The sequence below is a fragment of the Piliocolobus tephrosceles genome, chromosome 4 (genome assembly GCF_002776525.5).
Source record: "Piliocolobus tephrosceles isolate RC106 chromosome 4, ASM277652v3, whole genome shotgun sequence".
Classification (NCBI taxonomy): domain Eukaryota; kingdom Metazoa; phylum Chordata; class Mammalia; order Primates; family Cercopithecidae; genus Piliocolobus; species Piliocolobus tephrosceles.
Window position 1 is genome coordinate 10,058,479 of NC_045437.1, and position 22,425 is coordinate 10,080,903.

At 47.5% G+C, this 22,425-nt stretch overlaps 1 protein-coding gene across 1 annotated transcript in view; it reads right to left on the reverse strand.

Annotated features, from left to right (window-relative positions):
* Positions 1–9,414: 9,414 nt before the first annotated feature.
* DAP (death associated protein) overlaps positions 9,415–22,425 on the reverse strand; it is a 76,056-nt gene continuing 63,045 nt past the window's right edge. The window contains exons 3-4 of the mRNA XM_023218282.2: positions 12,733–12,775; positions 9,415–11,410 (exon numbers count right to left, since the gene is read on the reverse strand). Coding sequence (XP_023074050.1) covers positions 11,297–11,410; positions 12,733–12,775 — 157 coding nt within the window. The 3' untranslated portion in view covers positions 9,415–11,296. The remainder of the gene's footprint in view (positions 11,411–12,732; positions 12,776–22,425) is intronic.

The following is a 22,425-nucleotide window of genomic DNA, read 5'->3' on the forward strand; positions in this document are numbered from 1 at the left end:
TGATGATGATGGTAATTATGGTAATAGTAATGACAATGATGGTAATGATGGCAATCATGGTGCTGGTGATGATGGTTATGGGGATCATGATGATGGTGATTTAGGACCAGAATCTCCTTCAGTGGGAAATCTGTCTACTTCAACACTTTTGTGATTAATGAAAGAAATAGTATAACTCTGGCTAAATGTATATGGGTTAAACAAAGCATTAATTAATAAATGCCCATTTGTCATTGTCTTATTGTGTTCAGGTTACTTAATTGTCCTTCAAGAAAATGCTGGTTTAGTGATCTAATGCTCTTTCTTGGACGCTGCAATAGTGTTGCACCTGAAAAGTAATAATCTTTTGGTTTGGTTTTGTTTCCTAGGATAACTTTTTTTGGGATCCTTTTGATATACTAAGAGCATCTATGAAGATGGCCGAATAATTATTAGGCTGAAAAGAAAAAACAGTATTAAGGCAGGGAAAATCCTTTAGCTGTGAAACTAAACATTACATATATGAAGTCCTCAGTATCATGTTAGGGCTGTTAAATATATGTGATGTGACATTACAAAGTAATTTGGGATGATTTCCTTAGTATGCAAGATGGAAATGATTCATAATTACCCCAAACACCGTTTCTTAGGTGTTGTTTTTATGCATGTATTAATTACGGCTGTGGTTGTTTTTGTTTAGAGATGCTTTGTACTCCAGTCTGTCTTCTTAGGCACAGCCTTATCTGTGATGGGGTAAGTCTTAGGATGTGGGTTTCTTGCATTGGCCACTGGTCCCATTGGGTGAGGATGGAGGCATCATTGCTACAGAAGGCAGGGGATTTGTTTGCATCTTTTGAAAAGTTTGGTTTTGGACGGTGCTCTGAAATTTGTCTTTTATAGATGCGTGACACAATCTAGTTGCACATGTTGCAGCTGAAAGCGAAACCAACTAATTGAACATTTTCAGAGTCTGACGGAAATGGTGGGTGCCAGCATTCCTGGTCTATCGTCCAGTTAGTTTGGAGGCTTGGGTAAGTGCCAGGTTCCGTAAGAAATGACCACATTCCCCACATCTAGCCTTCACTCCTGTGAGAGAAACAGGGATTTGTTGAGGGGCTGCGATAGGTAGGAATTCTGCTAGCTGCGATAGGTAGGAATTCTGCTAGCAGACAGGGACACAGGACAAGGCCAAAGTCCCTGCCCTGAAGGAGATCTTTGCCTACACCAGTTTCTTTTCATGCTGCTGTTCCGCAGACACACACATTTTCCTCCCAGCTATTCATCCCTTTGCCATGCACACTGATAACTGGGAGGTTAATCAGCCTGAGGCACACATGGTTCATTTTGGAAAGCAGCTGCCATTGTTTGCAAAGAGGTTTCTAGACCTGTTTTTGAGAATATTTAAATAGCTGAGCCAAAAGCCAGTGTGACTGTCCTTCCTGCCCTAGGTGGGTGTGCTGGGAAGCCACCGAGGGCATTGATCTTGGCTCTTTTTCGTATCAGTGACTGAGAAAACCACCATTTAGCTGGAGAGCAACTGAATGCTCTCCCTGAAGGCAAAGATTTGCTTTATCTAAAATTCTCCACTGCGTCCAGGAGCAAATCTGCATCACAGCAATTTACTATTTTCTGCTCCAGGAACTGGAAAACACAAACAAGCCTGAGCTACTTTAGTTGCTTCCATGAAACGTGCTGTCATCACTGAAACGCGCTGTCATCACTGAAACGCATGTATACATATATTTTTTTTTCAGGATTCCAGGTTGAGGGAAATTGGCTTTTGATTGTTTAATTGCATTATTATAGATTTTTAGTGGCATCTCTGGCCTCCACCCACTAGCAACCTCCAGACACTGTCAAATGTTCCCTGGGGGGCAACATCAGCCCCAGGTGAAAATCATTGCCCTAGAAATAACGAAGATCATTATTAGCTCTCTAAGCACATTCCATGTTCTCAATACATCCCTATTTAAAGAGTAACACAAGTGGGTTTCTGGTGACTTGCACAGGAAACTGAGTCCTTATGCTACAAAATGTTAGAGTCTTTCTTTTAAGTGACCCTTGGCAGTGCAGAACGGTGATGTCGAAATGTAATCAAAAGCTCATTCCAGGCTTCTGGGTAGAGTTCCAAAATCCTCCAGATTATATTAGTTCATTATAGCAGACCATGCTGGGGCTTTTCCAGTTGACAAATGAGATTTTTTTGAAAGCATGGCAGTTGGATTTATGAAAATAGTTAGGATTAAAGGGGAGGATGAGGGAAAATAATTTTCTCTTGTCATGAATGCCCTTAATTGAATTTTAGAAACTCTGCTTAGAAGAGCAAGGCAAATGCTAGACAGAAGGTTGTAAAGATTTGCAGATAGGTCGAAGTAAAAACACATCCAAGATGCTTTAACGACCCAGAGTGAGGAAAGAAAAAGATCCTCTCACATTGTTTTATACTAAGTAGCTGTTTTAATAAAGAAACAAGGAAGTAAAACCAAAGACAGCAGCCCGGTGCCAGGCCCAAAACCAGGCCTGGGTCTGCCTGGCCTAAACCCAGTAGTTAAAAATCAACTCACAACTTAGAAACCGATGTTATTCATAAATTCCAGACATTGTATAGAAGAACACTGTGAAACTCCCTGCCCTGTTCTGTTTCTATCAGTGCATGAAACCCCTGTCACGTATCCCCTAGATTGCTCAATCAATCACAACCCTTTCATATGAAATCCTTAGTGTTGTGAGTCCTTAAAAGGGACAGAAATTGTGCACTCGGGGAGCTCGGATTTTAAGGCAGTAGCTTGCCAAAGCTCCCAGCTGAATAAAGCCCTTCTTCCTTCTACAGCTCGGTGTCTGAGAGGTTTTGTCTGCGGCTCGTCCTGCAACAAGAGAAAAATCAGCCACAATGAATGCTTACATGAGCTAATTTTATGTGTCAACTCAGGTGGGTCATGACACCCAGATACGTGGTTTAACAGTATCTTAGATGGTTCTGTAAAGGCGGTTTGGGATGAGATTAACATTTAAATCAGTAGACTTTCTGAGTCAAGCGGACTGTACTCCATTATGTGGGTGGGCCGCATCCAATCAGTTGAAGGCCTGAATAGAACAGAAGACCAACCTTCCCTGAGCAAGAAGGACTTCTGCCAGCAGAGCTTTTGGACTTGAACAGCAGCACCAGCTCTTCCCGGGCCTCCAGCTTCCCGCCATCCCTGAAGATAGGGGATTTGATAGGCTCCATAATCTCATGAGCCAATTCCTTAAAATAAGTCTCTTCCTATATGTGTGCATGTGTGTGTACACATGGATAAACCCGTGCACACACACAGCCCCCCACTGGTTCTATTTCTCTGGAGGACCTGGTGAATACAACTGTGATGAGGATGTCTCAAGTTTGCAAAGCCTCATGGTTCGCCACCACCACCCACTCCCTCCCTCCCCGTTCGTCAGGCGCATATGGCTGCCGGCACCTCCTGGGAGGGTTACAAAATGCCTGTTTTTTTTTTTTGTTTTGTTTTTGTTTTTATACTGCAGAGGCCAGCAGGATGCCAAGTCTTAGGGAAAGAGAAGTTTACTTTTGGATTTGTAAAAAGAAGTATTTAACCAGCACAGCAGCTGTGAAGACAAGAAAAGCCGCAGAACTGCAGAATAGCACGGGCTGCCGAGGCAGTGGCAGATGCTTTAACAATAACCAACGAATTACAAACTGGGTCTGGCCATATCTCCCCATGGCTCTGCTCTCTTGCCCCCAATCCCTGCCTTTTCTCAGGCTGCCTGCGTGGCGCTCATCCAGGCCAGCGCCCTCCACTTGGCTGGTGGTCATTCCACGGTCTCCTTGGCCAGGTTTCTGTCCAAGCCATGGGCACATCACACCCTGTAGCTTCCTGATACGCACACGGGGGTTCACCTGGTGCCCAAACCTAGTAAGTGGCAGGAGGCACCCGAACCTGAGCCCCACGTGAGCTTCTGGGTTCTGTGGTCCAGGCACCGGCTCCATCAGGGGCTGGTTCTAGTTTGAACTGGAGCTAAAGAAGTTCTTTGAAATGGCGTCAAAATGTCACAACTCCAGGACACATTTGAATAGGGTCCCAGTTCTCCTTCCTCCCTGGACCCAGAAAGGAAATATCCCAGGGATCCTCTCCCTCTAGGAGGGGCCTGCTGAGACAGGGGGCAGCCCCAGGGACCTGGCCTCTGGGTCAGGGCGGGGCAACAGGGGTGTCCCAGGGGCACATTGCAGGCGTGGGGAGGGGCTGCTTGCTTCTCCAGTGGTCGCAGGGGAGAGCTCAGGGCTTGTGGTCCACGGGGCAGCAGATGAATGAGTCAGGGGCACTGGAAAACGATGTGCTCCTCTTGGTAACCCCTCCAGTCTTGGATCATTCCAGTGACACTTAAAAACATTATGAAGGAATTTCTCAGTGAAAACATTCAAAGGGCTGCGCTTTGTGCTGGGGCCACCTGAGCCCAAACAAAGACTGCGGTGGATGGCATGCAGGAACCAGAGGCACGCATGCGCTGCTGACCTCTGGGTGACAGGTGGCCCCTGCAGGGTTCTTAGGGCCCAGCACCCTTCTGCCATCCCTGCTCCGCCAACACTCACCTGGGCCCCTGGCCTCCTCTCCATCTCACTGTTCCTGAACACAATCTTGAATGGCATTGATCCAACCATCCCTTTCTGGAATCTTCTTGCCAACTGCAAGCCTCTGTATCCCTCTAGCACCCTTTGTCCATGCTGGGACCCCTGTCCTCGTGATCCCAGTAATGCCTCTCATTTACTATCTGTATTAACCATGAGGTTAGCGTGTATGACTTCTTTTCATGCTCATAAAGCTCCACGAGTGCAGAGTTGCGATTGGGTAGGTGGGGTCCAGAGACGCTGATGCAGGAGCCTCTCGCTCCAGCAGGGCTGAGGTTTGAGCCTGCACAGGGGTGACTCTAGAGCCTGGGCTTGCCCCGGTGCAGTGCCATCCCCCCTCGCCCTTCCTCAAGCCTGCCATTCACCACGTGGCCACTAAGGCACATAGGTGCTCATGACCCTGTCTTCCCCGTCTCTGCGCAGCAAAGGACAGCTTGTCCCCCACACTGTGTCCCTAATCCAGGGGCAGCAGCTAAGCAGAGTTTCTTGCTCCCTGTGGGGGTTTTCAGGTCAGCATTTGTCCTCCTCACAGGTCTCCTTTCTCCATGTTTTGTGCCTTCTGTTTAAGCTCACCCTTTCCTGGTCCTGACTGCTATCATCTAATCACCCCTGGGATGTGCTGCTTCCCTGAGGATTTCAGTACCAGTTTCATAGTCTCTGGGGTCTCAGCATCCACACTGACCCTTCCAGGTCTTCTCATTTCTTCAACTTTCCTCAAATGGCTCCTTGCTGTCCTGCTGACTAGCTCCCCTGAGTTTCTGACTGCCAGTCTCTCTTCCCTCCCTCAGAACCCCAAGCTGCCCTCTCCATGGTTATCTAGCCCTTCTGGGCTAGCAGGTGGTAAGGTTTGTTTGGTAATTGAATATAAGCCTTTAGAGTGACACTGCCTGTGTGCAAGTCCCAAGTCTTCCAAGCGTCAGTTTCCTCACCTTGTAAATGGTTATGACGATATGGGGATCCATCTCCTGGGGCAGATGGTGCACGTCTATGGCTCAGCACAGTAACACACGCCTGCACAGAAAGAGCACCTGGTGTTAGTCAGCAATCCCTGTCCCCTAGGCTGGGCCCTAGGCTCGGTGATTCCGGGCACTGCGGGAAGCACTCTTGATCTTCTGGCCCATGGCCATGCTCTGGCCCCATGCTAATCCCCACACTTGACTGCAGGGAGTCTCTACCTCTTCCAAGCTCCCCCGGTCATGGTTAGAGAAAGTCCTAAGACTGGATGCATCAATTCCACTACAGATCCACTCTCCTCTGTCTCAGCTCAGTCTTTCCAGGCTCAGTACTCTTTTGAATCATTTGTTAGTGGCCTTGCGTCTCAAACATCCCGATCTTCTCAGCGCCCTATCCTGCAGAAGCTTTCTCATAGGTTTGCTGAGAAGGCTGGCTGTGCATCTGCAGTGGGTGCTCTCTGCTGTCCTCTTCCCAACTTCAGTGTGACTTTCCTGTGTCCACATTGACTTCTGTCCCTCTCGCCTCCCCTCAAAGGTGACCTTCCTGCTTTGGCTCATGAGCTCGCCCTCTGTGAGGCCCCAGGACCTCTGCTGTCAATGAACATCGTGCAGTTGTTCTCTTTCTTATGCCTTAAATCACTCTGGAGCCTTTCCCCACAAGCATATTCAAGTCTTCCTTTAGCTCAGGCTAAAAACAACCTTTCTTCTTCAAACCTACCCTCTCCTCCAGTGAGGGTCTTACCTACAGCTTCCCATTACAGGCAAACTTTTCCACTCCTAATTTTCCACTCCTAATTTTGTGAAATCTGACTTCCATCACTCCACCTACCAGAAGCCCCTGCTCTAGGGCCACAGGGTGATGGAATGCAGTCGCCTGTCTGCAGCTGTGTCCCATCTGCCAGAGCCCCTGGCACTCATGACCTTGTGTGTGCTGGTGTGCCTCTCCAACCTTCCCTCACCTGGCACCTCTGCACTCATGCCTTCGGTGTGTCTCCACGGCCTCTCCATCACTGAGTCCCTGCCTTTATCAGCATCTCCACACAGATGGATCCCAGATGACTCTCCAGTCCTGGCATCCCTCCAAGCTTCGGTCTCACACTGTCAAAGCCCTGCACAGTAGCTCTGCTTGGAGGCCACGTGGGCACACTGGACTCTGCACGCAATGGTCTCTTGCTTCCCACATTAATTCCTCCTCCATTCATGCTGGCTTTTCTTAACACCTTCCCCAATATCCTGGCCATCCAGCCTTGAAACCGCAGCATGCTCTTGACCCCCTTGCCCTTCACATCAAACCACATTCTGTGTTTTCTGTTATTTAGTCCCAAGACCATGGTTGGGTGAGGCGTGATGTGTTGTGGGATCAGAATGATCTGGATTCAAGCCTCAGCTCTGCCATTTGCTAACAGTGACTTTTAAAGAAACATCTTTATTGAGATATATTTCCCATACTACACAATTCGCCTAAAGTGTACAGTTCAATGGCTTTTAAAAAGCATATTCATGGGTATGTGCAAGTATTCACATGGTTGATTTTAGAATATTTTCATCACCTCAAGAAGAGACTCTGTACCCTTTGGCCATCACTTTCCTACTCCCCCTGCCCCAACACCAGCCCTAAGCAAGCACTGTCTCTATAGATTTCTCTGTTCTGGACATTTCATATGAATGACATCACACATGTGATCTTTGGTGACTGGCTTCTTTCACTTAGCATGATGTTTTCAAAGTTTATCCATGTTGTTGTGTGTTATCAGTCCTTCACTCCTTTTCATGGCTGAGTAGTACTCCACTATGTGGCTATACATTTTGTTCATTCATTCTTCAGTGGATGGACATTTGTGTTGTTTCTTCCTTTTGGCTATTATGAATAATGCTGCTATAATCATTTGTTTACACATTTTTGCATGGACATGTCGTTTCATTTTTCTTGGGTGTATATACCTAGGAGTGGATTGCTGGGTCATATAACTCTACGTTTAATTGTATGAGGAACTGTTTTCTCACTTGAGGAACTGTTTTTCTCACTGTTTTTTCACATGGGACTGTTTTCCCAAGTGGCTGCACAGTTTGCACTCCCAACAGCATTGTATGAGTTCCAATTTCTCTGCATTCCTGTCAGTACCCTTGTGTCACTGACTTTCTGGTTCTAGCCATCTTGGTGAAGTGGTATTTCATTGTGGCTTTGATCTGCATCTCCCTGGTGACTAAAGACGTTGAGCATCTTTTGATGTGCTTATGGGCCGTCTACTAACAGTGGCTTTGACACTGGACCCTGAGCTTCAGGCTTTCCTCCTGTAAAATGGTATAACCACCATCCATGGAGCACGGTGGCAACACTGTGACTCTCTGGGCTGAGGACACATGTGACAGCAAGTGATCCCACAGCCGCTGGACCCAGAAACAGGCAGCCTCTGCAGCTGAGGGTCCCGTCCCTTTATGTCTCTGCTTCCAGTCTTTTCTCTGTACTTCCTGCAGCCAGGCTGGGGCTGCTGTATGGCCAGAGATGCTGTATCAGGAAACCTGCAGCAGGTAAAGGTTCTCCCAGCAGAGTTTTTGCAGAAAAGCAATGCACTAAGTGAACTGTTCTTCAAATGGTGTGAGCTGGGAGTGAGGTTTCTGCCTTTTCGGCACATGGGTGATGTTCTTGGGTGAACGACATTCCCCCAAAAGATATGCTGAAGTCCTAAATCCCAGTGCCTCTGAAAGTGACCTTAATTGGAAACAGAGTCTCTGCAGATGTAATTAGTGAAGATGAGGTCATACTGGAATAGGGTGGGCATTCATCTAATGACCGGTGTCCTCAGAAAACAAGGGAGATTTGGAGACAGACACACAGACAGGGGATGGCCATGTGACGGCGGAGTCAGAGACTGGAGTGACGCTGCCCACAAGCCAAGGGACGCCAAGGATGCCCACAGCCACCAGGAGTTGGGAGAGGCCAGGAAGTCCCACTGGGCCTGCGAAGGGAGTGTGGCCTGGCCAATACACTGATTTCAAACTTCTCCAGAACTGTGAGAGAACACACTTCTGTTGTTTTAAGCCACACAGTTTGTGGCTTAATTTGTGACTTTGTTAAGGTAGCAATAGAAAACTGACACAGGATAATGATGTTCAGGAATGATGTGGAGAGCCCTGGGGGTGGTTCTGTTCCATGCTTGTTGGATGCTTGGCATTTCTGGCCACCACCATGTATTTACTGAGAATGGACTCTGTCTAGTGACAGAAAATGAGTATGCCCCTGGTTTCTGTCCTCAGCTTAGCATGGGAGACAGGAGGCAGGAATACAAGCAGCAGCTTCAGAGGCAACACCAGACAAGGTCAGGGTTGTTGGAGGTGTAGACTCGAGCTACACCCAAGCTGGGGCTGTGAATGCGGCCCCTGGTGCTCCCTGACAAATACAGCCCTGGGTGAGAAAACCTCAGGACCCTCTCACTCAAATTCCGATTTGATTCTGGATCGCCAGTGTAATAGTTGTGATTATTTTCTCACAAGGGTTACAGGACACCTTCTGATTAAGGCAAACGTCTTGTACATCAAAAGCTGCTCACCGTCACCCCTGGGCTTACTATTAATCATTCTCTCTTACATCTGTTCCCAAAGGGCCTATCTGGCACAGGCCAACTGCTGGGCCCAAGTAATATGCTTTAATCAATGGTATTAAGCTTTTCCATGTTATGACATTTTAAGTAGATAATTAGACTCGACTCACCAGGTGTCCAAGAGTTCGACTTCTGTATCTGGAAACTACGTTTTGAAAACACCCATCATGTACACATGTATGGGTATTTGTGTTTCTATTGAAACCATCTGGCAACCCTGGTAAAACATAAAAGGGAATCTCTGATCTACAAGAAAAAACAAAGCTGGAGAGAAATGCAGGAGCTTTATTATAAATCATCAATATTCTTGAAGTTAACAACTGATAAACTCATTTAGGCAAACAGTTTGGATTTAATGATCTAAAGCCCACAGATGCATGCCAGATCTAGCTAAAAGTACATAAAAAGCACACCTCTGGAAACCACAGCCCTCCCTCCAGCTGAAGACTGAGAAGCATTCAGCATGCTTCTGGATTTCTGCAACGGTAGGGGCAGGGGTCTGCACGGGCCTGACCTGGTGGTGCTGGAGCGCGGCATCCCCTCCTGGGTGCTACTCCGAAAGGCAGGCTGGGAGGTGCTTGCTGGGGTGTATACGGCAGCGCTGCTGACCAAGCTTGGGTCTCTAAAAGCCACCCTCAGTTTATACCAAACTGATGAGGAAATAGGTGGCGACAGGGTCTTGAAGGGTACATGCCGGCTTCCCTTAAGTTGATTAGATGGGAAACCAAACACTGCCTTTCAAGTGTGAGGCTGTGCTGTGCTCCCTCAGGGAGGACGGGCGCTGGGTCTGACCAGGTCTGCCTCTGCCCTCACCAGCAGGCAGACGTGAACTGAACAGTACCAGAAAGGCTGGTGGTTGGCAGCTGCTCATGGCATGGTTGCTGACCTGCAGCAGATCGGCTGTGGGTGAGCAGGACAGTCAGGCCCTCCACAAGCACTGTTCTGGAGTTTCATCTGACTAGGCGAACCCTCTGGCTTTTCGGAGATGCAGGGTACTCTACTGCCACCAGCCAGTGAGCAGACTAGGACATCTCTAGACAGGAAATTCATCTAAAAATCGGAGGACAACCTGACGCACCCAAGTGACGATGGACCCAGGCAGCTGTGCACACGGGGTGGGAGGCGTTTGGAGCAGTTAGACCCATCGGTGGACAGGTTTTTCTAGCACAAATGGAATGTGGTGTCTCACGTCCCTAGGGAGACAAGGGGCAGGTTTCTTATCTGGTCTTTCCAAGCTTTCAACTCTCTGGCTCAAGTGTCCCAGAATGAAGCAGAAGTCTATTCCTCCACCCTGCTCCGTGGTCACTTCCAGAACTCTCAAGTGGCTCAGGAGGTGATTCCTTAAGGCCAGCTCTGCTTGATCTCCTGGTGGAGCCTGTCTGGGCTGAGGCGATGTTGGGCTTGCCACGCCGAGATCTCATATCAGAAGTCCTCCCCCGGAGCCACCTGCCTCCAGCCTCATTTTTTGGCATGTTGACTCTTGGAATTTAGGGGCTATTTCTAAGATGCATGCTTTTTTTTTTTTTTTTTTTTTTTTTTTGAGACGGAGTCTCGCTCTGCTTTTTTGGCTTTTCTCATGGGTGCCTCATCAGCCTGCACAGGATCCCCCATCTCACAAGCGAGGGAAATTTGGCGTTGCTCTTCCCTGCCTCTAAGGGTCTTTCTGAGGGGCCGCCCAAACTCATTCCCTTATTTCTTACTTTTCCACAGGTGTTAAGATTTTATTATCCCAATACTAAAAAGCATGCAATGGCTGAGCTTTTCCCCTAACCTTAATCTCATCCTCTCAAATGTGTGCCTTCTTGTTTTTAAGACCACAGACAAGGACGTCAGGCGACTGCTGAAATAGAACTAAAGCTAAAAGTTTTTCTCAGATCTTGGCAAATTCTGCTAATGGCACCTCTAGGGGCCCAATCTTCCTCAAACGACATCCAACCGGACTCACCATAAACACAGTTTGGGCTGGAGCGGTTTCTCGTTTTAAATATGGAAATGTAAGGCAAAGGACAGAGCACTTGGTTTTGCCTTAGATTTCCCAGCAGAGCAGGATTTCCCAGCAGAGCAGGAGAAAGTGCTGGTTTTCTCTGTCAGGGAAATACCAAGTACAGTAGAGCCAGGGCCACGGGGGAGGTTGGTGGGGTCCAGGCTCACTTGCGTGGCTGCTGGATGTGCTGGGTTCTTGGGGAAGGATGCTTGTCCATGGAGGCATGTGGCTTCTGGTGAGCCACCTGCGCGGCCGCCGGGGGGAAATCTTTGTCACCCTGTCAGGATACACAGAAAGCTCAGGTTGATCAACAAGAAGCATGGGGTTCGTGGATGAGGAAGCCCCAGGCCAGTGCCCACCAGCGTTTCTGCAGGATGCATGGGGTTCATGGGTGAGGCGGTCCCCAGGCCAGCACCCAACAGCATCTCTGCAGGAAGCAGTGGGTTTGTATGTGAGAAAGCCCCAGGTCAGCGCCCACCAGAGTCCCTGCGGAAAGCAGGGAGTTTGTATGTGAGGAGGCACCAGGCCAGCACCCAACAGCATCTCTGCAGGAAGCATGGGATTCATGTGTGAGGAAGCCTCAGGCCAGCACCCACCAACGACCTTGCAGGAAGCATGGGGTTCGTGTATGAGGAAACCCCAGGCCAGCGCCCACAAGTGTCTGTGCAGGGAGGGCATGGACTGTGAATGGGTAAAGGAAGGTAGAAGCCTGTCCCCTGTGGGTGGTGGGGGGCCCAGGCCATCAGAACCGGGGAATGGCAGGTGGCACTGAGGCCCACACACTGGCAGGACTGCAGGAATGCTTACCGGCTCTGCCCCATGCCGTGAGACACAGGAACACGCGACTCCCACAGAACTGACTTGGATGCTGGAGGCTTTCTTCTGCTACATTTGTATGTGTGACTATTTACATTGGGGGCAGGACAGAACCAAATCCAGGATCTGAAGTTCAGATGTGCCACCACAGCTGTGAGCCAGGCCTGGGGCGCTGGCCGGGAAGGAAATGCACAGGGCGCCTACGAGACAGAGCCAGGTTCGGCCTGCCCAGTCTCATGAGGGACCCGCTATTTTCCAGAGGGATCAATGGGCTTCTGTGCCAACTGTGGGTGTGGCCAGAGTGGGGCCCACACGAGCAGGCTGGAGCCACATTTCTCTGGCTGGCAGGTTGGCTGGCTGTGGTCACAGTTCCACCAACAGTGGGCTGTCCCCAACACTGGCACTTTCTTCAGGCATCCTCTGATGAGAAAGTGAATGTCCTGAGAACAGCAGCCCTGTGGATGGCAATACTGTGGGGGTTCGCTGGCGGGGGTTCGCTGACGGGTTTACTGGTGGGAGGCCTGTGCTTAAGTCACCATGTTGGGTCTCACCAAAGGGCGGCTCTGGAAAGGTAAAGGATGTGACCCAAACTGTGAGTCTGGCCTGGGGTCTGCAGAAGCACCCTCTGGGGAAATGCGGCAACCAAGAGAGCCATGGCCACAGATGAGATGAGCAGTGGTGCTGGGTTATTCCAGGTAGAGTTTAATAAAACCAGAAGGAACCGGGAGACTCCATGCTGCCATGCAAAGGCCTCAAACCCACTGCAGACGCTCCCAGACTTACCCGGGCAATGACCCCAGAGATGAACACAGTGGGTTTAGGTGGACTGGAAAACAAGAAGGGAAAAGGCAGATTTAACAAAACAGTCCAAAAAAGGGGACACAGTGGCAGAGCCAGGCTGGAGGGCGTGGAGGCGGAATGGGGAGCGAACCTCTTCCTCTGCATTATTTGTTGTAATGACCACACTACAGGGCTCGGGAGCCTCCTTCTCCTGAGGCTAGTTCAGCTCCAAGTATGAGAGAGAAAGAGACTGCAGCCAACTGCAAGTGAATTACCTACAAGCACTTTCTATTTGTGCTTTTTTTAGAGACAGGGTCTCTGTCGCCCAGGCTGAAATGCAGAGCCACGATCATAGCTCACAGCAGCCTCCACTCCTAGACTCAAGTGATCCTCCTGCCTCAGTCTCCCGAGTAGCTGGGACAACAGGCGTGCATCATCACACCCGGCTCATTGTTTAATCTTTGCGGAGGCAGGGTCTTGCTATGTTGCCCAAACTAGTCTTGAACTCCTGGTCTCAAGCCAACCTTCCACCTTGGCCTCCCAACGTGCTGGGATTACAGGCATGAGCCACCGTGCCCAGCCTATTTTTGTTTTTTGGTTAAATCAACACATTTTAACTGTGGGCAAGCCCAATTCTTTTGATTTAATGAGATCATGAAACAGGCGCTTCGCTAAAGCAGGGGAGAAGTAGCTTTACATGGCGTGGACTTGGAGACTTTCTCACTGCCTCCTCAACCCTGGGCTTCCCCTTCCAGCATCCTCACAGGGGAGATTCCAGAGCCAACACAAACCTCCCATCCCCCATCAATCCCCGAGCATTACAAATATAAGGTCCTTGGGAAACTTGTCACCTCTTGACATGTTAACTCACACTGAGCTCACCCAAACCGTGGAGTATCCTCTGAGGGAATGGATACAGTACCAAAGCAATAGAGCTCAGTGTGAAAAAACAGACAAGCCCAAACAGGCTCAAATCACCAGCAGGTCTACCACCTGAAAACACGCGCTGTTAACACGGCGCTATCCTTCCTTTTCTTCTATGGATAGATGTACGTGCTTGTCTTCTTATTAACCTTTTTCTTACAAAAATAGTCATACTGTTTTGTAATCTGCCTTCTGAACTAAGACTATGGTAAGCATCTCTCCATGTAATTATATACTCTTCTGTACATTTATTTTTGATGGCTATGTGTGCCATAATTTAAAAACATCAGGACACAGTTTAAGGTAGTGGACAAGGTGTGTGCACTTCCAAAATGCCTCCACCAAAGTACAGGCACCACTCTTAGGTACAGGCACCCAAAATGCCTCCACTCTTAGGTACAGGCACCCAAGAACAGGAGGTGAATACAAAGGCAGCCCAGCTGGGACAGCACGATCGATCTGGAACACTCATGGAGGTGGGTGGAGAGGAAGCATCTCCCTCTTGGCTCAGTTTTGCTTAAGGCCAGCCCTGCTGGGCAGAGGGGGTAGAATTTATCCCTTGAGCTCCCCAGCCTGTCGCTTCCCAGCTCTACTTCTCCTCTGCTGCTGGTAGTCTTTTTAAGGAATCCACTTGTCTTAGCGTTGTTTTGCTGCAGGCAAAAGTCCCAGCACTCAGCACCCAGAAAGTTCACTGACTATTTACTTCCCCAAAGAGTTTACCAAAAACACCTGAAATTCCCCCAAGTAATTTCTGTTACTTCGTGAGATTAAGAAATTTCAAGTTTTACGAAGCAGCACAGAGATACCCCATACATGACCTTGGTTTTATTTAGTGTTTGTTGTATGGTTACCAAGGTTGGATTCTCTTCCCCTTCCTTTACGTGTATGATTTAGCTATAGGATTAATAGCCGGCCAGAGATGAGTAAGCTCAGCTCAAGTTTAAGTCCCGCCACGTGGTGTAACTGAATTCATTTCGATTCTTAAAACACACCCTGCTGTGGTGCCTGATGCCTTCCAGGGATTCAGGCCAAGGAGTCTGCATCCAAAGCTCAGGAACTGTGGTCTGAATTCTAACATTTTATAAAAGATTTGGAAAGGAATACAGAAATGGCAGCACAAAGTTTCTTAAAGTCCTTTGGAATGTTCTTTTAAACATCTATGAACAGCCTGAAGCAGGGATGGCCCCACTCTGGTAGCAAATCATATACTATCATCTTCAACAAGGCACAGCCGTCTTTCCACAGCAGGAGTGCACAGTGGCTTTCACTGTCTCCATGTCTTACTTGCTTTTTAATCTGTCGAGGCTCTGAAAGGCGGAAATACAGGAGATCACCCCACTCCAGAAACTTGATAAAAATGTCATCCAGAGAGAGTCAATCTAGTAAGAATTCATGCATAATAAAGGGAATTAGCTTCCCCATCAAACTGAGCCCTAAAAGGTGGCTGAGGAAGCTTGAGTAATTATGTACATATATAGGTAAACACCCTCCCCTCTACACACACACACACACACACACACACACACACGTACCTTGTTTTATGGCATCAGCTTATTGCAGTTCACAGGTAATGTGTTTCTTTAGGAATTGAAGGTTTGTGGCAAGTCTGCATAAGCAAGTCTATGGGCATCCATCTTCGTTATTATTATGTCTGTTATGGTGATCTGCGGTCATTGATCTTTGATGTTACTATTGTAATTATTTTGGGGCACCATGAACTGTGCCCATATAAGATGGTAAACTTAATCAACACTTGTCGCATGTGTTCTGACAGTTCTACTGACCAGCCATTCCCTGTCTCTCTCCTTCTCTTCAGGCCTTCCTACTCCCTGAGACATAGCAATATTGAAATTAGGGCAACTAGCAACTCTACAATTGTCTACAATGGCCTAGAAGTGTTCAAGTGAAAGGAAGAGTCACATGTCTGTCACTTTCAATCAAAAGCTAGAAATGACCATGCTTAGTGAGGAAGACAAGTTGGAGGAAGCTCAGACAGGCTGGTCTCTTCTACCAAACAGCCAAGTTGTGAATGCAAAGGAAGAGTTCTTGGAGAAAATTAAAAATGCTACTCCAGTGAGCACTGGCGTGAGTGACAAGGAAGTAAAAGGGCATTATTGTTGATATGGAGAAAGTTCGAGTGGTCTGGATAGAAGACAAGCCACAACATTCCCTTAAGCCAAAGTCTAATCTAGAGCGAGGCCCTAACTCCTTCAGTTCTGTGAAGGCTAAGAGAGGTGAGGAAGCTGCAGAAGAAAAGCTGGAAACTAGCAGAGATTGGTTCATGAAGTTTAAGGAAAGAAGCCATCTCTAGAAGACAAAAGTGCAAGGTGAAGTAGCAACTGCTGATGAAGAAGCTGCAGCAAATTCTCTAGAAGATCTAGCTAAGATCATTGATGAAAGTGGCTACACTAAACAACAGATTTTCAATGTTGACAAAACAGCCTTTTATTGGAAAAAGATGTAATCTAGGACTTTCATAGCTAGAGAGGGGAAGTCAATGACTGGTTTCAAAGCTTCCAAGGACAGCTGACTCTTATTAGGAACTAATGCAGCTGATGACTTTAATTTGAAGTCAATGCTCATTTACCATTCCAAACATCCTAGGGCCCTTGGGAATTACGTAAAATCTACTGTGTGTGTGCTCTATACATGGGATGACAGAGCCTGGATGGCGGCACATCAGTTTACATCAAGGTTTACTGCTTATTTTACGCCCACTGTTGAGACCTACTGCTCAAAAAAAAGATTCCTTTCAAAGTATTACTGTTGATTTATAATGCTCCTGGCCACCCAAGACCAAGTATACAAGGAGATTAATGTTGTTTTCCTATCTGTTAAGACAACATTCATTCTGCAACCCATGGATCAAGAAGTAATTTTGACTTTCAAGTCTTATTATTTAAGAAATAAGTAATTCCACTGGTGGATTTGGGCAAAGTAAATTGAAAACCTTCTGGAAAGAATTTAGATGCCACTAAGAACACTCATGATTCACGGGAGGAGGTCAAAATATCAATATTAACAGGAGTTTGGAAGAAGCTGATTCCAACCCTCATGGGTGACTTTGAAGGGGTTCAAGACTTCACTGGAGGAAGTAACTGCAGATGTGGTGAAAACAGCAAGATAACTAGAATTAGAAGTGGAGCCTGAAGATGGAACTGAATGGCTGCAATCTAGTGATTAAACTCCTCAAGGATGAGGAGTTGCTTCTCATGGATGAGCAAAGAAAGTGGTTTCTTGAGCTGGAATCTACACCTGGTGAAAATGCTGTAAACACTGTTGAAAAAACAACAAAGGACATAGAATATTACATAAATTTAATTGATAAAGCAGTGGCAAGGTTTGAGATGACTGACTCCATTTTTGAAAGAAGTTCTACCATGGGTAAAATGCTATCAAACAGCATCGCATGCTGCAGAGAAATCTTTCCTGAAAGGAAGAATTGATCTATGTCACAAACTTCATTGTTGTCTTTTTTTTTTTGAGAGAGGGAGAGAGTCTCACTCTGTTGCCCAGGCTGGAGTACAGTGGTGCGATGTCTGCTCAAGGCAACCTCCACCTCCCAGGTTCAAAAGATTCTCATGCCTCAGCCTCCAGAGTAGCTGGGATTACAGGCGCACACCACCATGGCTGGCTAATTTTTATATTTTTAGTAGAGATGGGGTTTTGCCATGTTTGCCAGGCTGGTCTTGAACTCCTGGCCTCAAGTGATCTACCCGCCTCGACCTCCCAAAGTGCTAGGATTGCAGGCGTGAGCCACCACACCCGGCCTGTTGTCTTATTTTAAGAAACTGCCATAGCCACTTCAACCTTCAGTAACCACCAGCCCAATCAGTCAGCGGCCATCAACGCTGAGGCAAGACCCTCCACCAGCAAAAAGACTGAGCCTCACTGAAGGCTCAGATGATCATCAGCATACAGAATTTTACATTGTTTTTTAATTTTAAATTAAGGTATGCACATTGCTTTTTAGATGTAATGCTAGACGTAATGCTACTGTACACTTAATAGGCTACAATGGAGTGTAAACAAAACTTTTATGTGCACTGTGAAACCAAAAAGTTTGTGGGACTCACTTTATCGCAATATTTGCTTTATTATGGTAGTCTGGAGCAGACCCTGCAATATCTCTGAGGTCTGCCTGTACATATTCATTATTGAAAAGCAGACAAGCAAAAAAGTTAAAATCACTTGTAATTCTGTATTACTGTATGTGTGTATTTATAAAGACTGACACAAGCACAGAATTACTGTCCCGTCACAACTGCTGAACGGCCATAGAGACTCTGGGGGCTAAAGGAGACCCCCAGCAATGAGGGTGGTCTACGCTGTGAGTAGGCCACCCTTTGCAGAGGTGGATGGAACTCTAGGACGCAGAGGGGCTGTCCAGCAGCAGGGTGCCAGCCTGGAGAGGCCTCTATGGTGGGTGTTCCTGACAGGCTCCTTGGTTGAGCCCAGAACCATTACGTAGTAGCTACCACGTGAGGCTCTCTGGGGACCTGGCTATCAGGAGTCTGTTTCCAGCACTGGTCCCCTGTGTGCACTGATGACGGATGTCTAGAACCCAGGGACCTGCCACAGTCCCACCCTTCCTCCCTGCCCTCGGTGCTCCTCAGAGATGATGTCCTCTGGGCAACTCCTGCATTGATCACGACAAGGGTGGGGTTCTATGCCTCCAGTATGTCCCAGGGGAAATGTGTACGAACAGTGATGATACGAGATCATGACCACTCTGCTCTAGCCTGAGTGCTGGAAAACACACATGGAAGCCAAGGCCTAGAACCCAGCCTCTGACTCCCAGTTCACGCTGTTTCCTTTCCTAAACCCACATTTAGCACCTCACTCGCACATCTGCTCAAGGACACTGTCCCATCACAACTGCTGAATGGCCATGGAGACCCTGGGGGCTAAAGGAGACCCCCAGGAGTAAGAATGACCCTCCCCACACAGTCCCAGCTCATTCTAGGAGCGTCCAGGGCCGTGGTTGCAGGTTGCAGATTCTAAGAGTCCACGGGAGGCATTCACAGATGTCGCTGTCCTTGCAAAACCCCAAATTTTACGGAGATAGATCCTATGTGGTGAGCCATGACTGAATCATCTGAGCTTTAGTGGCTTGCTGGATTCTGCTCATAAAGACAGGGCATGTCAGTGAAAATCACGCTAGGCTCAGCATAAGAAATGTGCCTCTGCCAGCCATCGGGTGGTGGGGGGTGAGGTGAGGCCCGCCGGGTGCGGCGATGAGCCAGGGGTTGGTGTGCTTTGTGCTATATCCTATACAAAGTGGCTAGTCATTCTGCTGGATGTGGTGCTGGCGACTTGGCTGAGTGATGGCAAGACTGAGGGTCTGGCGCTGCAGTCACAGGGACTCAGGACGGAAAGGCCATGAACCTGCCCTCGTGCACACCTTGAGGGCTGACTCCGAACTGAGGAGCAGGAACAGCGAAAGTCACTCAGTGGCTTAGGTCAGAGCTTAGGTCAGAGCAGTCTTTTGGGGCACAACCATAACAGTGTGCATTCCACCCAGTTAACCTGGGGAAGAGCAACACGAAGACCTGGGACTTCATCCTGCATTGCTGTTCTTCAGCGCCCCCATCTGTTTGGTGCCGGTAAGAAACAAGGCACTGAAAGAAAGAACCCTGTATATCCAGCACTTCGCAGGTGAGGTCCTTGCTTTAAGACTGCACTTTTTACACAATATTCAAGAATTGTATTTCGTGAGAAAGTCTTATCGAGCCCCAAGAGGCGACTCGGTGGGAAGTGACAGGACACCAGACTGAGGGGTCTCCTTTAGCTCTGGTCTGCTCCAGGCAAACGTTATTCCTAAAGACAGTCCGAGCTCTCCCTCCCTTCTAACTTCGTTTGGAAACCCCAGCCAGCTCAGCAACTAATTACAAACAAATTATTACCATTTTAGCCATTTTTAAGTATACAGCTCAGTGGCATTAAGTATATTCATAATATTATGCTATCATCACCTTTATCTATTTCCAGAACTTTTTCATCATTCCCAACAGAAAGTCTGTCCCTGTTAAACACTAGCTCCCCATTCTCTCCTCCTCCCAGCCCTTGGCCATCACCATGCATTTAACTATCTTAGGGATCTCAGGTTAAGTGGAATTATACAGTACTTGTCTTTTTGTGTCTGGCTTATTCCATCTAGTATAGTATTGTCAGGGTTCATTTATGTGGCAGCATGTGTGGGAATTCCGTTTTGAGGCTGAATAACATTCCGCTATACGGACAGACCACATTCTGCTTATCCATTTGTCTGCTGATGGACACCTGGACTGCTGCGAATGGTGCAGCTATGGATGTGGGTGTATAAATATGTGCTCGAGTTTCTACTTCCAATTATTGTGTGTGTAACTCAGAAGTGGAATTGCTGGTTATATGGTAATTCTGTGTTTAACTTTTTGAGGAATCACCACCGTTTTCCACAGCGGCTGTTCCATTTTAGATTCCCACCAGCAACGGACACGGGTTCCTATTTCCCCATATCCCTGCCAACACTTGTTTTCTGTTTTATTTTATTTTTTGGATAAAGGCTCTATTCTAATGGGTGTGAAGAGGTATCGTACTGTGGTTTAGATTTAGCAACTAATTTTTAAGAATAAGCTTCCCTGTTGCAGAATAATAAGTATCAGTCTGTATTGATCATTCATCATTAAAGGTCTTTATGAACCAAAAGTCCTCCCCGAAAAGTCTCTCCTCTAAAACTGAAAAGGCCATAATTGGCTGTAAGGACATATGGCGGCTGCCCATGAAAAGATGGCAAAAGGCAGGCCTCTTCCAAGATGTCTAGCGGCGATATGTATCTTCGCGTCACTCGCCCCGTGATGCAGCGTATGCTGCTGAAGGTTTCCATCAGGTTTGGCCCAAAGGCTCCAGAGCCCAATCGTTTTTTCCAACTATAGTCAACAGTAAGTTAAATTGGCAAATAATTATTTATGATGTTCATATAGTAAGAACAGTTACTAAACTCTTTGAGATATGGTAGCTTGAACAAAATCTCACAAGCGAGAAACCCCGGCCAAGAGCCTGGGTGTAAGGCTGTACAGGCAAAACACGCCTATTTTAAATGCCATTAGGCTTCCATGCCAAGTATAACCTGCATTTCTCAAGTCTATAAAGTAAGATAGCTGCTTTGAGGATTTATTTGATCTGATGAAAATCATTCTGACAGATGCTGTTTTGAAGATGCAACATTATTTTCTCTCAGGAAACAGAGAGTGAAAACTATCAACCCTGCCCGCCCTGTGTCCTCAGGCCTTTCCAGACTTTAAAACTCACACTTATTTAAATGTAAAGGAACTGCAAGCCAGGCAGAATTAGCCAGGATTAGAATCCAGATAACACTTCCTATACACTAGCAGAAACTGCAGCTTTTTCACACCCAGACTAAGCAGCCACCTGCTGTGCGTGCACGTGGGTCTCTCTTGTCCATCTGGTAAGGACCACATCAAACTCTGAAAAGGACCCTTTGTCCTTAACAGAAGTTCACTATTTCCTATTTTCTAAATTTTCTTAATGAAGAAGATTTACACCGTATTGGCACTCTGTGGAAACTGCAGACAGGCAGGATGAAGTGCCAGAGACGCTCAGTGAGGGAGCAACCCTGCGGAATGCAGATCTCATCAAGACTGAGCTTGATGGTCTCATCTTTAAAGGCATGTGGAAAGGGCGGAGAAACCCAAATTCATAGTTTTAAAACTTCCCTAAACTCCCATACAGCAACTATTTAACTCAATATATTCAAATTACTGCCATCCCAACACGTAACTCATATAAAAATTGAGAAGACTTAACGTTCATTTCCCTCCCTCGCCATCGCGGGGCTCTGACAGCGTGGTTTCTGCGCCAGTTCTGAGAGGGGTAAAGCGACGCGCTCTGTGAGTCAGGGCTGGACAGGAGGTTCCCTACCAGACAGACGGCTGCTGCAATCTACACCTTCATCCTTTTGCAGCCGACAGCTGGAGGGCCTTCAGTGGGGGCTGCCTGGATATCTCCCAGGGGCCTGGATTGTCTTCTTGCACTTAGTCCAGCGCCCATCCCAAGTCTAACGACTCTTCCACAGGACAGCCCTTTGATATTTGAAGAAGGTTGCCACAAGCCCCCAGAACATCCCTTTCCCAGACTCAAAGGCATGATTTCAAATTCCTTCACTCTCTCAGCTATTTTCCCAACTGCGTTCCGGTGTGGTTTCTAGAGTTTTGCTTAGAACTGTACGTGACACCCCACATGTACCTACTCAGTCCCCACAGGACACCGATATTGCAATAATACTTTCTCCTGGGCTACAGAGAGCAGGTCAGCCAGAAAATGAATCCGGGTGTCCCAAAAGGACCGATCGTTAATAATCTTCAAACCGGATTGCTACTGATAGGCAACCTGTGGACAAAGTAATTTGTATCTGCTGCCCTGCTCCAGCCTGGCTCACCATAGCTAGTTTTGTGGGGTCCTTACCCTTCTTCCCTTAACCCTGGGGGAGCTTCTGCACTCTTGGAAAAATGCAGTGCCCTTCCTCACCGCAAAATAGGATTCTGTGCAATAGCAAGGGGTCCGATGTGCATCTGACTGGTCAGCCTCTTCCTTCCCAAGCATCCTGGTAGGGATTAGGGTCAGCTTAGTTACCATGTAGGAGCATTCTGGGATGGGGAGAAACATGCATACACACACACACACACACACACACACACACACACACACACACACACACACACATCTGTGTGCGGAGTAGTAGTGAAACTGGGAATCTGGTCAAGTCTCTGATCC